General features: G+C 49.8%; 1 protein-coding gene across 2 annotated transcripts; it reads left to right on the forward strand.

The window, feature by feature from the left end:
- Positions 1-740: 740 nt before the first annotated feature.
- Positions 741-14261, forward strand: MORN3 (MORN repeat containing 3). Of its 2 annotated transcripts, none has more exons than XM_047828580.1 (7): positions 741-850; positions 3247-3419; positions 8405-8562; positions 10114-10273; positions 13121-13305; positions 13612-13695; positions 14025-14261. In XM_047828580.1, the coding sequence occupies exons 2-6, from the start codon at positions 3275-3277 to the stop codon at positions 13687-13689; spliced, it is 726 nt and encodes a 241-aa protein (XP_047684536.1). In that variant the 5' UTR covers positions 741-850; positions 3247-3274; the 3' UTR covers positions 13690-13695; positions 14025-14261. The 2 variants fall into 2 exon arrangements, with proteins under 2 accessions (XP_047684536.1, XP_047684537.1); XM_047828581.1 differs by having other exon boundaries at positions 753-864.
- The last annotated feature ends 2642 nt before the right edge of the window (positions 14262-16903 follow it).

The raw sequence follows: 16903 nt of genomic DNA on the forward strand, positions 1-16903 counted from the left end.
ACTTGTGTCCATGTAAAATACACGCATATTCAAGGGGTGGAGGGTCTGTACAGCTTCCATCAGATTTTTTTTTTTTTAATGTTTATTTTTTGAGAGACAGAGCACCAGCAGGGAAGGGGCGGGGGGGGGGGGGGGGAAGGGGGGGCGGGGAGACACAGAATCCGAAGCAGGCCCCAGGCTCTGAGCTGTCAGCACAGAGCCCACGCGGGGCTCCAACCCAGGAACCCTGAGATCATGACCTGAGCGGAATTCAGAAGTCAGATGCTTAACCGACTGAGCCACCCAGGCGCCCCAGCTTCCCTCAGATTCTTCAAGGTGTCTAGTAGACCCCTGATGAGACTCAGAACCGGTGTGATGTTGGTTTTCCCTTCAAATTTTGCCTCTTTGTCTTCGAAACGTGGCACAAAAGGCTTTAATCTTTTTCTGTCTGCTTAGGGTTTTGTATTTACCCAGAGGACCCCAGATGGGAGAGGGGCGCCGCATGGCAAGGGCAGTAGCCTCCCGGGACACACTGAGGCCCACGCTCCGCGGTTATCGGCTGTGGGGTCTTCGGGCTCGCCCACCAGCCTTTGGCCACCAGGCCTATGTACCAGCGGCCCTCGACCTCCACAGGCCCTAAAACATCCTTCCCCACGCCTGCGGATCTGCACCCTTCCGGCTGCTCAGCGAGCGCAGTCTCCGCAGGAAGGGGCGGGCACTGCCGGTGGCTTTGCTGGGGCCCCGCGTTGCCATAGCGACCCCAGCCGGGCCAGGGACGCCTAGGCGCGAGCTGCACTCGGCGACTGAAGCAGGAGGCTGAGACCCCACCGCTCTCGCCCCCGGGGCTGAGAATCCAGGTTCTGCCTCGCAGGTGAGCTGGCGCAGGTGAGTGGGGTGGGGGCTCGGGACGGACCCTCAGCCATCTGGGCCCCGCCCCTCCACCTTCCGTTGTAGTTTATTGCGATTTAGTATACAAACTACGGGGCAGAGTCCGCGCACCGCCTCATAAGGCTTCCTTTCCCTGGCAGTGGCTCCCATATTAAGACCGCAACCTCCTCTTGAGTTGAACCTGTGTTCCCGGGAAAGTGTGGGACAGAGGATGATTTTATACTACACTGATGAGGCATTAAGTAACACCCAGTGACATCGTAAAAAAGTTATTAGGTTCTAGGTTCTCTTACGCTTCTGAGTAAGCCAAGGAGAAAGTGTCAGTTTGGGGGTAATATGACACTACCAACTTTCTGAACATTTGCTAAACTCAACTTCAGTAAGCCACAATATCTAGCTAAGACTTAAGTTGGTTTCTTTATAGTATTTCAATTTTTACAGTACCTTCCCCTTAGGGTATCTGACGCTCCTTTTCCATTTATGGTAATGACATGTGAAGTCTCTTTCTTCACATGATAAATATATTGATTTTTAAAAGTGAATTAATTTACATATAAAAATCCATCATCATACAGGTGGTACTAGGAAATGGGAGGGGGAAAAAACACATTAAATTTAAGGCCTGAGACTGTTTACTCCCTCCCAGCTTTTGCCCTTGCTGTTTTCTTTACCAAGAGGTACTTACCTGTTCCTAGGCACGATTGTCAAAATAAATGCCAGCCTGTGTGCTTGGTCAGCCTGGTCAGACTCCTGGAGACCCTGCTGTAGCCCAACAGAAGGAACTTCTTGATGTGTGGGCCCAGTGCAGAATGGAAAAGGGGGCCCTCACCCACAAAATATTAAGAATTAAAAAACAGTGAGGCACCTGGGTGGCTCAGTCGGTTGGGCGACCGACTTCGGCCATGGTCATGATCTCACAGTTTGTGAGTTTGAGCCCCGCGTCGGGCTCTGTGCTGACCGTTTGGAGCCTGGAGCCTGCTTCGGATTCTGTGTCTCCCCCTCTCTCTACCTCTCCCCTGCTCACACTCTGTGTCTCTCTGTATCTCAATAATAAATAAACGTTTAAAAAAATTTTTTTAATAGAATTAAAAAACAGGGACATCAAAGGAATAAACCAAGCACAGGCCCTTCTAAGGGTGGGCCCTGTTCGACTGCACAGGTTGCATACCCACAGGTTGCTGGCTGTGGGTGGTTGGATGCTTGAGATACCATGACCTCCTGAAACCTGCTCAGCCCAGAGGTCATTCTAATTGGTCAGTACCTATCAGGATATTGGTTAAATATTTCACTCTAGCCCCTTCTGCCAGCTCCACTGACACGTGTGAGTATTGCCCAAACCCATGGAGCAGGATAGATGGTATTTGCTGAGGGGGAACAGATCCCCTGATTGGGAGGAGACCATCTTTATCACCTTGCACAAGCTGCGCCGAGACACACAGATAGACATGAATGTCCTCACTGGAGATCTTGAGGACATGAAGAGCACAGGTGGTGGGGTCCCAGACTACAGAGAGACCTTAGACCACCCAGAGATTCCCTGCAACCCCATCAGGCGTGGCAGGAAGGAGAGCCCTGGTCTGATGGGAAAACCTAAGCAGGTAATAAGGCAGACAAGTAGAATATCCGGGCAGAGGGCAGAGGTCATAGATAAAAGGATGACCATCCATTCTGGTGTGCCTGGGATCAGCCCAGTTTTGGCACTGAAATCCAAATTCCTAGGAAACCCTGCAATCCTAGGCAAACCCGGACAGTTGGTCACCCGAGATGTAGTATCCTTAGTTGGTGGGCTTTCCTGACCACTTCAAAAGCCAGGCCCTGAGCCTTTCCAGTACCCACTAACAGATAAGGCAGGACCAAAAGAACTACAGTATTGGGTGCTGGGTGCAGAGAAGGTGTCCCTGTGGGCTCTGCTACAGCAGCTGTCCACCAGCCCAGAGTGGCCTGGCTAGCTCTTCTCCCACCAACTCTCCCTGAGTGAATCCCACTGCTCACCACTGGGGGCTCCAGGCCAGGCTCTAGACTTAGGACTAGCATCCACTCTGACTGGTCATATTGGTTATTAAATATGTGACTTTCAACCATCGGTGGGGGACAGCTTTGTCATCACAAACCCCCCTGCTCTACTGGTTTCCCTGGGTTCCCAAGCAATTGTGCCATCAGACCCACCTCAGGGAGGCCCTAGAGACGCAAAGGAGATGACAGACATGGGCCAGTCTAGTGCAGAAGGATCCCCCCCAAATGGCTGCTCATCTGCCCGGGGACTCCAAACACACATGACTCACACCATTTGGGCTCAGACAAGTGCCTCCCCAGGAAGCCCCGGGATCCTGGCATTACTAGGGACACACTGAGCCCCTGATGTCCCTAACCCTTTGCCAGCACCTCTGGTCCCGCAGAAGCAGCCAACATGCCTATCTCCAAGTGCCTGCAAAAGTCGGAGCCCCTGTGGAAGGAGTGGGACCAGAAGGCCCAAAAGAATGGACTGAGGCACCAGGTGAATGCTGTCAATGGTGACTGCTATGTGGGCCAATGGAAGGACAACATGAAACATGGTGAGTGGGGGATCTTCAGGGGCTTGGGAGTATGGAGTCTGGGCCATGGTGGGTGATGGGGGCCAAGGAAGTAGCTGGCAGAGCTTGTCAGGGACGTAAGATATCATAAGATATGTCACCAGGGCTCCCCCAGGGGGTAAATGCTGCTGACCTGGACCAGCTGGGGGCCTCCACAGCTTGGGGCTCTGGAACCAAACTGAACCCTGACTTTAGATGACCAGGGACCAGCGCGGGACAAAGTGGTCTTGAGATACCAACCATAACCACGGCCTGGGTTCTAGGGACTCCAGCATAGTCCTTACCCTCTGAGACCTGGGCTAAGTTGGGCCTGGCTAGCAGGAGGAAAAGGAGCCCCCCAAACCACTTGCAGTGGTGATTCAAAGAGCTCTGATGTGGGGGTCTGACCAGTAATGAGTGAGAGAGGACACACACACACACAAGCACATACACACACAACTAGCTGGGGCTTCAAATTTAACTGTAGCTTTAACCAGCAAACATCATGGGGGTCCTTGTGGTACAAAATCAGCCCTGAAGAAAATCAAGTGTTTTTAAGTTTTATTTATTTAGGGGGACCTAGATGGTTCAGTTGGTAGAGCATGTGACTCTTTTTTTTCTTTTAAGTTTATTTATTTATTTTGAGAGAGAGATAGAGCGAGCAGGGGAGGGGCAGAGAGAGAGGGAGAGAATCCCAAGCAGGCTCCATACTGTCAGTGTGAAGCCTGATGCGGGGCTTGAACTCACGAACCATGAGATCATGACCTGAGCTGAAACCAAGAGTTGGACACTTAACCGACTGAGCCACGCAGGTGCCCCAAGCATGTGACTCTTGATCTTGGGGTCATGAGTTCAAACTCTTGTAATCTCTACACCCAACATGAAGTTCAAACTCATGGCCTCAAGGTCAAGAGTCACATGCTCTTCTGACAGAGCCAGCCAGGCACCCCCCAAAAAACAAATTTTTATTCTAAACAGATGGTATGGCTTCTCACTCAGGACTTGAAATCCAGATGCTATGTTCTTAACCACTTTTCTGTCCTGCCTTCCTGAGCTAAGCACTTTGGAGTCCATAAAGCTGGGTCAGAATCTCAGCTTCACCAACTCTGGCCTTGAGGAACTAATTACCCCACTCTGAGCCTCAGTGTTCCAATCTGTAAAGTGGGAAAATACTTATCAGTAAAGATAAAAGATGACGTCTATCAAGTGTGTAGCCCAGGGTCTGTACAGAAGGGGAACTTCTTGAGTGTTCTTTGAGGGCTGAGCGTGGCAGGGATCACCACTCCTGAGAACTTTCCTTGTCCGGAAGCACTCCAAAGCTCACCCAACCCAATGTGCGACACAACACCACCACTCAGCACTGACTTAAAGGCCAGACTTTATGCAGCTACTCCGGGCTTTGTGTGCAGTTAAAGATGCCTGTTTGTGTGCTTTAGTCCCTGTGGGCAGCAGGTGAGGTGGACAAGGCCCTAAACTAGGAATCAGGATCCCGAAGTTCTGACCCTGGCTCTACCACTGAACAGCTGTGTGATTTCGGGTAAGCCATCTCCCATTCTCTGGATCTCAGCTGTCCCACCTGTGATATGAACTCATGGGTTGACAAGGCCCTCTGAGCCCTTCTTCTGTGTGAGTCCTGCCTCCCCTAGGACCCTGGAGGCATAGAGCTGATTGGGCTGGGGATCCAGAAAATGGACCTGTCAGAGAATCCAGACCCAGCCTCCCCTCTCTTCAAGACGTGCCTTTGACCACGCTGACAGGGGATTGCTGTGGTGTAAGCAGCCTGGAAGCAGTCAAAAGTCATCATCATTCAGGGCAAGGATTGGAGTGGCTAGTGCTTCCCAAGCCTGTTCATTCGTTCACTCTGCTAACACCCATTGCACTCCTAGTCCATGCCAGGCCCTGTACTGGGCATCTGCTTAATGCCAGCCCCCAGGGAGCTCCAGTCTCACAGAGAAGCCACACAGTAAGTAATATCCCATTTTAGAGAAGAGGAAATTGGGACTCGGAGAGAAGAAATTATTTACTGAGGGTCACATACCTATGTGCTAAATGACCTGGAGGCAGAAGCCAGCCTCCCAGAAAAAAAAAGGAAACATGCTGTCTGGAAAACTCAATGACTATGTATGCTACATGGTGGAGAACCATGGGGATGACTATAAAGCTATGGCCTAAGATGAGGAGGATTACTGTCAAGATATCCCAAAACAGATTCAGAATAAGACCAATGTCTATAAGCATTTTTACCCAGCAGAGTGGCAATCCTTCCTCGATTCTTTGCAGAAGAATAAGATAGAAGTTGAGTGATTGAGGGGCACCTGGGTGGCTCAGTTGGTTAACCATCTGATTTTTGATTTCAGCTCAGGTCATGATCTCATGGTTTGTGAGTTCAAGCTCCTCATTGGACTCTGTGCGGACAGCACAGAGCCTGCTTGGGATTCTCCCTCTCCTTCTCTCTTTGCCCCTGCCCTGCTCATGCTCTCTCTCTCTCTCAAAATAAATAAATAACTTAAAAAAAAAAAAAAGAAGTTGAGTGATTGGCTTATGCCTGCCCCAGGCTGAGACCTCCTCCTGGACCAGAGAAGCTGGAGCCAAAGTGTAAGATTTTAGGCAAGGAGAAGCATGTGGCTAGATCTCTCTCTCTCTCTCTCTCTCTCTCTCTCTCTCTCTCTCTCTCTCACACACACACACACACACACACACACACACACACACACACACTCCTCTCTGGGGAAGGAACTGTCTCCCAGACGCTTCTGAGGGCCCTGGGAAAAGCCAGAACCTACTGTTTTCAGAGTGGGTGATTTGTTTATATATAGTCTGTACATAATAAAACAAGGTTATTTTGCATCAAAAAAATAAAAATAAAAGTGTGGCATCAGGATGTGAAGAGCGCCAGAGAGGAGACACAGAGGCAGCCATGAGAACACAGAGAGGTGATGTTTGAGCTGAGTGCAAAAGGATAAGGATTCACTTGGTAGAAGAGCATATCTTCTAGATGGTGGAATCAGCATGGAAGGCTTTGGGCTGTATTAAGTCTTGTTCAGTCTTGTTTTTGGAACTGACTGGAAGCCCATGTGCCCAGAGCAGAGAGAGTCAGGAGAAAGGGCAGGCAGGGCAAAGGTTCCAACCACAAAGGACCTTATTGGGGCGCATGGGGGGCTCAGTTCATTGAGCATCTGCTCTTGGTTTCCGCTAGGGTCATGATCTCTCATAGTTTGTGGGTTTGAGCCCTGCCTAGGGCTCCACACTGCCAGTACGGAGCCTGCTTGGAATTCTCTCTCTCTCCCTCACTTTCTGCCACTCCTGCACTCTCTCTCGCTCAAAATAAATAAATAAACTAAAAAAAAAAAAAAAAAAAAAAAAAAAAGGACCTTTGAGGAGGTGGTAAATTTGCCGTCATCCCAGAGGCAAACAGTCTCATTAGACCAACTTGAATCACATGCCCTTCATTGAACCAATCACAGTGGCCTGGGCTGATTGGCTAGCCTTGCCAGGGGGAGGAGTCTGATCCATACAAACCTTAGGGATTGAGAGTTTGGGAGGTGCTGGTTCCCCAAAAGGAATAAAATTAGAAGGAGGACAGGTATAGACAACCCAGTGAGAGCTCTACCTCAAGAGCAAAAATAATTGGTAACATCTTTCCTATTTGCAGGCACTGTTCTAAGTGCTTTCCGTACGTTAATGAATTTAGTGATAGAACAACCCCATGAGATTCTCTCATCTCCCTTTTACCGATGAGGAGCTTAATAACATTGAGGCACTTAATAACATTAAGTTATTTGTGCAAGATCAGAAAGCTCACAGGGACAATGTTGGATTTGTTCCTGAGCTACCAAGGACCAAGACATGAATTGGCCCATATAGGTACTCCACAAATATTTTATTCATCCTTTTGTTCAACAAATGTCTTTGTTCAGCATGTATTTGTCTCCTGCAACTTGCCAGGCACTGTTCCTCGGTGCTGGGAATAGAGCGGTGAGCAGAACGGACCAAAGTCTGTGTCCTCAGTGCACATTCTCCTCATGGAGAGCTAGACAATAGACAATAAATGATAAGTGAGTGAATTGTCTGTTAGGTTAGGAGTTGATAAGGGATATGGAAAGAAACAGAGCAGGGTAAGAGAGGAAGATAGGCTTGTGATTTTACAGGGGTTGGTCAGGGTAAGCCTCGCTGAGAAAGATTTGAACAGAGACTTGCAGGAGGTAGGGAGTGAGTGAATATTTGGAGAAGAGCGTTCTAGGCCAAAGGATAAGCAGGTATAAAGGCCCTGAGGCAGAAGCATATCTGGCGGGATCCAGGAACAGCAGGGAGGCCCTAGTGGTTGGAGAGCAGTCTGGAAGGCGGGAGTGGAAGACACAGACGAAGCAGGAGTGGTAGGAGAGGGTCCCCATGTGTGTTCTGGAGAACTGAAGAAATATGCAGAATATTTTCTAGAAATTCTGGCCATCTGGCATAATCATTCAGTATTATTAAGAGATAAAGCTAGGGGCACCTGGGTGGCTCAGTCGGTTAAGTGTCTGACTTCGGCTCAGGTCATGATTTCATGGTTCATGAGTTCGAGCCCCGAGTCGGGCTCTGTGCTGACAGCTCCGAAGCCTGGAGCCTGCTTCGGATTCTGTGTCTCCCTCTCTCTCTCTGCCCCTCCCCCGCTCACACTCTGTCTCTGTCTCTCTCAAAAATAAATCAACATTAAAAATATTAAAATAGAAAAAAAGAGACAAAGCTTATTAAGAGAAAAAGAAGTGGCAGATTTCTACTTGGGATTTGTTAGAGCAATCTGGTTTCAGAGCAAAGGACTGGAGAACTGCTGTTTGTAGAAATGGAACTTTCTTGGTGTTTTCCCTACTGGTGGGTGTCTAGGGCCACAGACCCTGGCCCAGCCCTTGAGAACACCAAGGCAGCCCCTGAGGCCAAGGCAGACACAGCATCTGCCCCTCCAGCCCCATGGCTGCCGTGTCTGCAATCTTGGCCCGTCTCTGTGTCATCAGGAAAAGGAACACAGATCTGGAAGAAAAAAGGAGCCATCTACGAGGGAGACTGGAAGTTTGGGAAGCGAGATGGCTATGGCACCCTCAGCAATCCTGACCAAGAGAAGGGAAAGTATAGGAAAGTATACTCTGGCTGGTGGAAAGATGATAAAAAATCGGTGAGTGGTTCCGATCATGCTCTGGGGTGTGGGCCAGGCTGAAAGCAGGCTGTGTGTGTGTGTGTGTGTGTGTGTGTGTGTGTGTGTAGGGGGAGCAGTCAGAGAGGCCTGGGAGAAAAGGGGGGAAGGGTTGAGGGAAGGAGGACAAGGGCACTGTGTGCGTGGGAGAAGGAAGGGGTGGGGAATCATCAAGGGTTCTCAGAACAAAACCCAGGAAACAGGAAGCAAGAGGAGAGGGCCCAGGGAGGAGCCCATGAAACCCTGTGGCTACAAAAAGCCAGCCAGGCTGTGTGGGGGCCAAGTCTCCTCCCCCATCTCCCCCACTCATTTCCTGGCTTTCTTTTCCCTGGGCATTCCTTTCTAAGAATCCCCCTTCTGTTGGGCCTGAACAAGAAGGGGGTAGGAAAAGTGGGAGCAAGAAAGCAAAGGCCACACCCTTGGCCACAGAACAAGAAAGGAAGGTCCTGGAGGTAGAAGCCAGCCAGAGGCATATCCTCAACCCATAAGTGCCTGACCCCTCACCACAGGCCATAGAGACAGATAATAACAGTGCTGCTATTGAACAACTGCTATTGCGATGCCAGAGTCACAGCATATGATGCTTCAGCTAACTCACAATATCGTCATCATCATCATCACTCATTTTATTCATAAGGAAACACGCTCAGAGAGGTGAAGTGCCTTACCTGGGGTCACACACTGCTGGCAAGTGGTAGAGCTCAGGATTTCATGATCTCTACTCTGAAACTGTTTACTGACCAGTAGGGAGAGAGATCCCAAAATAAACAATTCACATTTAATATGGTGTTAGGATAGAGGTTTTCACAGGGAGCCCACAGGAATTGAGAATTCAGGGCAGGCTTCCTGCAGGAGGTGATGCCAAAAGGTACAAAGACTTAAACGGGGGGGGGGGGGGGGGGGAGAAGAAGAGGAAGTAGCGAAGTGGAAGGAACAAAGAATGTGTCAAACAGCAAGGTGTGTGTGCCCACAGGTAGGAGTGAGGGGGGAGGGGTAGGTGGGGGCCTTGAAGGCTATATGGAGAATCAGGATTTTGAGGGGTAGATGGGCTGCTTAACCCAACTTCCTTAGGTGTGATCTGCGGGGAGTCCATGATTCTCTGTAGTTGTGGTGTTCATTTTTCTGGGGAGAAAGTCCATAACTGATCGGATTCTCTCAGAAGCATCTGTGACTTTTAATAGGGTCAAATCAAAGCTGAGGAGAGGGGGCAAACATGATCAGATGTGCGATGTATAAAGATCCGTCTAGCTGCTTACTGGGGGATGCATGAGGAGGGGAGAATGGGAGAGTTGGAGGAAGGGGACCCGTGAGGAGCAGAGACAAGATACTGGGCTGCATGAAGGTGACAGCATAGGGGTGGAGGGCAAGGGGACAACCCGGGGAGCTTTTTCAATTCACGACCATGAGCTTGGGATGTAGGGCTGAGGGAGGAAACAGGGAAGTAGCCAGGGTGTGGCTTGGGTGCCAGGGAAGATGCGGGTGACTTTCCTGGTGTTGGGGACGCCATGAACAGGGACACCTTCGTGCTTTCAGGGCTATGGGATTCAGTTTTTCGGACCCAAGGAGTATTACGAGGGTGAGTGGTGTGGCGACCAGCGCAGCGGGTGGGGCCGCATGTACTACAGTAACGGCGACATCTACGAGGGCCAGTGGTTGAAGGACAAGCCGAATGGGGAGGGCATGTTGCGCCTGAGTAAGTGCCCCGCCCCAATAGCCTGCTGGCCACGCCCCACCCACAACCCTTTCTCCAGCTCCAGCTAAGATGAACGACAGGACCAGATCCCTGCCCTCAAAGAATTTATATTCCTTTTTTCTTTTTTTAAGTTTATTTATTTATTTTGAGACAGAGTGGGGGAGGGGCAGAGAGAGAGGGAGAGAGAGAATCACAAATGGTCTCCGAGCTGACAGCACAGAGCCTGACCCAGCCTCAATCTCACCAATGGTGAGATCATGACCTGAGCTAAAATCAAGAATCTGACTCTCAACCGACTGAGCCACCCAGGTGCCCTCCTGGGAGCTTATATTCGAAAGGGGGAGCCTAACAATAAACATCAACAATTAAGACATTTTCTTATGGTCCTAATAATCATAGTCTATGCTTACACAGCACTGAGCTCACTTAATCCTGGCTATGGTCCTATAAGATAGATACTCTTAGCCCGATTTTACAGATGAACTGAGGTACAGAGAGGTTAAGTGACTTGCTCAAGGTCAATGCAGTCTGTTAGTCGTTAGATCCAAAGTGCTAAGGAATATCCCTTGGAAATAGAAAGGTGTGTTGGATGACAAAGGAGTTGTGGACAGGAGCGATTTAGATTGACTTATGGTCAGGGAATGTCTCCCTCAAGAGGTGACATTTGAACAGAAGACTTGAAGGAAGGGAAGGAACCTGATAGGCATTGAGCTGGGAAAGAACAGAGGAAAGAGTAATCAGTCAAGTAAACTGCCTTAGCGTCAGGACTTAACCCATTCCCTACATAGCAACCAGCATGAATTTTTTACAGATTGGACCTGGTGGCTGCCCTGCTTTCAACCATCCGTAGGCAGCACCATCTGGCCCTCCTCACCTAATTGTGCTTCCCACGTCTTCCTCTGGGAATCCCTTCATTTCAGCCAGACTCATGTTCTTCCAGTTCCTCCCACGCTTTCTGCCTCAGGGCCCTTGCACTGCAGTTCTCTCTTCCTCGCAATAGAAAGAAGATCCTCCAGGTCTTTGCACTGTCTCCTCCTCAGAGAGGCCTTCCCTGTTCACTCCACTAAAGCACATCCTCCTCAGCACCTGCTTGCTTCCTTTCCTTTTTAGCGCTAGGTGTATAACCTTGGGCAAGTTTCTTTCTGTCGGTGCCTCAGTTACCTCACCTGTAAAATGGGAGTGCTAGTAGTACCCACTTTGTAGGTGCTACGAACACGTCTGGCACATAGTAGGCTATCTATAAAGCTAGTGCCATTGTCTCTCCAGACTGTGAGCTGGATAAGGACCTGGACTGCGTATTTATTTTGTTCCCCACTGTTTCCCCAATGCCTGGCACATAGTAAGTGCTCTTAGTGAGGACACAGACCAGAGCTCAGTCTCCTGAAAACTCAAGATTCCAACTTCCAGTGAGATTTGGCCAAACTGAGGCATTGGGGCCACTGAGGAGGGTTTATTCCAGTCACTTCTGTCTGTGGTCCTCAATCCCCCGGGCACCCAGTGCTGTGCCTGCTTTCAGTGAGCATCTGATAGCCTGCATTTAGTGAGCACCTGCTGCGGCCACACATAGTGTAAGGGTTCTAAGTGCATCATTTCTAGTGGCCCAGACTCTGGAGACAGCTTGCCTGGGTTCAAATCCCACCGCAAGCTCTTACTACCTACGTGACCTTGGGCAATTTGCTTAAACTCTCGCGCTTTGGTTTTCTCATCTGTAAAGTAAGGATAAAAATAAAACTTAAGTAGGGTATTGTGAAGGTTCACTGAGGTTTGTGGAGTGCTCAGTATGGTGCCTGACACGTAATAGTAAATGTTCAACAATATCATAGCTCATACTTGGAGGTAGCAGGTGTCAGCAAATTACATTCCTTGAACCAAATCCAAATCCAGCTCCGCGTACGCTTTGGTAAGTAAAGTTTTACTGGCACACTGACTTGCTCATACATTTACACATTGTCCACGCTGCTTTCATGATTCGATGGCAGAGTTGAGTGGCTGGCTGTGACAGAGAACATGTGACACACAAAGCAGAAAATACCGTCTGCCCCTTCACAGAAAAAGTCTGCTGACCTCTGACCTAGAGTTTATCCAGTATCCTTCTAAGCCCTTTCTGCGTTTTGACTTATTTAATCTCCACCGCAATTCTGTGAGGTAGGTGTTACTGTTATTCCCATTTTACAAACGAGGAAATGAGACAGAATGGTCGAGTGATTTGCCCGAGACCACATGGCTGCGAGCGTCTCAGCGGACAAGTGCTAGCTTTATTATTACTCCTTTTGCAGCAGCACCACCATCCGTTGAGCAGGAGAGTTAATTCATGATTAAGAGCATGGTCTCCTGGGATGAACAGCCCTTGGCTTCAAATCTTGTCTCTGACACTTCCTAGCTCCTTGACCTTGAGCACGTCAGTCAAACTCCCTGAGCTTTCAAGCTCCATCTGTAAAAATGGAGTCCGTTATCCTTCATAGAACTGTTTTTGTGAGGAGCGCGTGAGGTCAGAAACATAGCAAAGAACCATGCGCAGAATGAGTGCTGGAAAAACATTGCCTCTTCATGTCAGTAGCTACATTTTATATAAATAGGAAACGATGTTGCTCATCCAAATTCAGGCAAGTAGTGGAGGCAAGACTTGGACCGGCTGTGATTCCGGAAGCCATTGACACCCCTAGGCTCTGATGTTTATAGTTCGGGTCTCCCAGACTCCAGCCCAGCCCAGCCCAGCCCAGGGCACTCTCAACATCTTGGTCTCCTTCTGGCTTCCCTGTGGGCACAGTGGCATGCGGAGGGGCCAACGTGGTAGTGGGGCCTGGTTAGGTGTGTCCAGCACCCAAGTGACCCTGTCCTTTCCCCCAGAGAACGGGAACCGCTACGAGGGCTACTGGCAGAGAGGCATGAAGAATGGGTCGGGCCGTTTCTTCCACCTGGACCACGGTCAGCTGTTTGAAGGCTTCTGGGTGGACGACGTGGCCAAGTGTGGCACAATGATTGACTTTGGCCGCGATGAGGCCCCTGAGCCCACCCAGTTCCCCATTCCTAAGGTGGGCAGCACCCACCAGGGCCCTGTGGCCACACCCAGAGAGACAGAAAACAGTACCTCCCCCCCAACCGCCCACACACACCCAGGCACATCCAGCCTGGCCAGGCCTAGCCCAGCCCAGCCCAGCCCAGCTAGGGAACAGACCAGATTTTGTTTTCAGTCGGGGCATCCCCATGGAGACTGGCAACGCCCAAGGCAGATAGCACTTCCAGAGTCGGCAGCACCCCACAAGGTGGGCAGCACCCCACAGGATGGCGGCCTGGGCCTTCCATGCTCCCCAATCCAACCCCTTACTGCTTCCCTCCAGATCGAAATTCTAGACCCTAATGGTGTGCTGGAGGAAGCCTTGGCCATGTTCAAGAAGACAGAGGAAGATGAAGATTGATGCCAGGTGAGGGATGGACATACTTTCCCCCCTCGGATGTGGTTGAGAAAGCTCCTGGGGTCTCCTTTGGCCAAGGGGCTCAGGGGCAGGACCAGAGGGTGGGTTTCTTTCCTCCTGCAATCCAGCTGGTTCTTTTTGGTTCCTCCCCTTCAAAACTCATTTCCTCAAAGACCAGGTCCCTCCTGAAAGCCCTTGAGTAAGGTAGTTTGCCCCAGGCCTGCACTTGCGCATCTGTCCTAGCCCCTCCTCGTGTGGGTGTTAAGTGGGGTTCCAGGAGAGGGTGATGGTACAGCATCTTTGGGTCGCCAGCTGCCACCAGCCCCTTGCCCCTGCAGGGAACACACCAGAGCTTCTGGAGAAATTCAAGCCCGTCGCCCAACTGCTCAAACCGGTGCGGCTTCTGCAGAAGTGAGTGGTGACTTGGGCACACCCTTGGCACCCTCAGAGGGCACCTCACTCCTCCCAGCACTGGATCATCCTCTCCCCAGCTGGCTTTGGGGATCCTCTTGTTACAGCTTTCATTCTGGGCCCCCATTCCTGAGCAAGGGAGTATAAAGAACCTGGTGGCTTCAGCCCAGGGCTTGCGGTGTGTGATTGTGGGTGGGGTGGAGAGGGTGGAGTTCTGGGAAGGACTTTAGGTAAGGAAGACAGACGTCCCCACGGGCTGCATGGATTTACCCAGGGGGAGAAAGAAGTCCTTACCACCCAGGTTACCGTGGTTAACATGAGGATGAAATAAGGTGTGGTTCTAATCTGAGGGTGCTCTTGTCTCCCTTCCTTGCTGGGGGACACTTGGCAATGTCTGGAGGCATTTTTGGTTGTCACAACTGGCAGGGAAAGATATTACTGGCAACTAGTGGCTAGAGGTTGAGGATCCTGCTAAACACACTATAATATACTCTAGGGGCTCCCGACTTCAGCTCAGGTCATGATCTCAGGGTTTGTGGGTTCGAGCCCCATATCGAGCTCTGTGCTGACAGCTCAGAGCCTGGAGCCTGCTTCAGATTCTGTGTCTCCCTTGCTCTCTACCCCTTCCCCTGCTTACACTCTGTCTTTCAAAAATAAACATTAAAAAAATAAACATTCCACAATAGTTTTCCAGCCCAATGTCCGAAGTATAACCCTGTAACCCCATGTTCATAAAGCCCTCAGCAAGTGCCAGATATAAAGATTCAATAAACAGGGACACTATCGATGTTCTTTCTGCCCTCTAAATCATAAGCAGGGTGGCCTGACCCTCGGTATGGTTCTCACACCAGGAAGCTGAGCCTGGCCCACTTGGGACACAGAACATTCACTCGGTGCCAGGCCCTGTGCTGATATGTGTCTCCTCCCATGACCCCTCAACAACCTATGAGGTGTCCTGCTATTATTAGTACCTTCTCAGAGAAGGAAACAGGTTCAGGGATGTTCACCAGTCACAAAGCTAGAAAGGAAATGTACTTAGATCTGTCTGCTCTGAAGGCACAGAACAGTGGCAGAGCATATATAAGGCCAGCTTTTTTTTTTTTTTTCCCACCAGAAAAAGTAGGGTGTGTTCTAGTTTATGTATAAAAATCTCTCTAGATAGGAACACAATAAATACACTGGCAACAATGGATGTCTCTGGAGAGAACTGGGAACCAGGGAGGAAGGGCAATTTTTCACTGTTGTATTTGGAACTTGTGAATGTATTATGTATCCAAAATATAAATAAAACTGAAATTAAAGACTGTTCTTTAACTACCAGTGTTTTCCTGAGTTGCCTGGAGCACCTGGGGTGCTTGTTAAAAATACAGATTCTAGATCTACACAGACCAACCTGAATTGGAACCTCTAGGGGAAAAGCTTGGAAAGCTACATTTCACAAGCCAATCTGGTGATTTTTTGACTTAGGAAAGAAAATAAGCCTAAGGGGCGCCTGGCTGGCTCAGTCGCTGGAGTGTGTGAGTCTTGATCTCGGGGTTGTGGGTTTCAGCCCCACATTGGGTGTGGAGATTACTTAAACATAAAACTGAAAGAGAGAAAGAAAACAAAGAGGGGAGGGGAAAGGCGAGGAGGGAAGGGAAGACCTAAGACTGGAGTCGTAGCCCAGAAGTTAGTGCAGCCAGCTCCCAAGTCTTTGCAGAAGCAAAGAGGTGGGCAGGTGACGGGGCTGCATGGAAGATGGCCAGGTCTTCTCTGGGGAGCAACGGAGAGCTTCACACAGGCGCCCCTGCTCCCCACTACTCAGTCCCAGTCAGAAGGCCATCCAAGGACAGGGGAGAGTAGGTCCTGGTGCGTGAGATGCAGGAGAGAGGCAAGAAGCTGCAATAGGAAAAAGGAGCGCCCCTGCCCCACCCAGCCCACAAAACTGCTCTTATCGCATCTGTTTGCACAGAAGGACAAGAACCTGAAGCCACGCTTTGCCCCAACGAACTCCGACTTCACTCAGAGGACTTTGTTTTTATAAAATCCCATATTGTATTGTGTTTCTGGGACCCACAGAGGTCTCAAACTCAAAGGCCCATGGTGGGGAGCCAGGCAAGTAACATAAACAAGGCTGGCCTGGTGTGAGACAAGAAGGAGAGGTGGGGTCTGTGGCAAACACATCTCCTGGGGAAGAAGGCGGCTGCAACTCAGTTCCTTCTCACTGATGCTCTGCAAGAAGGTGGGACCAGTCCTCCTGCTGCTGCTGGAATCCACATATATGATTTTTAAGCCAGAATCCACATATATGATTTTTGTGAGAGGCTGGGCTCTGAGCCAGACTTTCTAGGTTCGAATTCTAGCCAATTACACTTAACCTCTTTGGGCATCAACTTTTGTCATCTGCAAAATGGAGATCAACATTCCTGCCAAAACATCCTGATTGTAATAACGGGAAAACGTCGGGGAAGCCAGGCTGAGGTGGCATTCTACAAAACCACAGGCCCAGACTCCAAAAATGTCGATGTCATAAAGGACAAGAAAAGGCTGTTCCAAACTTAAAAGCAACTAAAGAGACGTGACAGCTCAGTGCAACACCCGGGTAAAATCACTGCTAGAAAGGACGTGATGAGGACACGTGGAGAAGTCAACATACATGTTGTTATTAAACAGTACTGCGTCAATATCAAATTTCCTGAATTTGATCACTGAATTGAGGTTATGTAGGAGAAATGTCCTTGGTTTTAGAAGGAAGTATCTAAGCATGAAGGGTGGTATCTGCAACCAATGCACATGGCTCAGGGGAGAAACACACAGTTCACCCCCA

Source organism: Prionailurus viverrinus, chromosome D3 (genome assembly GCF_022837055.1).
Source record: "Prionailurus viverrinus isolate Anna chromosome D3, UM_Priviv_1.0, whole genome shotgun sequence".
Lineage (NCBI taxonomy): Eukaryota > Metazoa > Chordata > Mammalia > Carnivora > Felidae > Prionailurus > Prionailurus viverrinus.

Excerpts from the sequence above, each read along its gene's own strand:
- MORN3 (XM_047828580.1), top strand. The coding sequence starts at position 3,275 with ATGCCTATCTCCAAGTGCCTGCAAAAGTCGGAGCCCCTGTGGAAGGAG. Across the intron at positions 3,420-8,404 it reads GAAGGACAACATGAAACATG|GAAAAGGAACACAGATCTGG; the intron begins GTGAGTGGGGGA and ends CTGTGTCATCAG. Across the intron at positions 8,563-10,113 it reads GGAAAGATGATAAAAAATCG|GGCTATGGGATTCAGTTTTT; the intron begins GTGAGTGGTTCC and ends TCGTGCTTTCAG.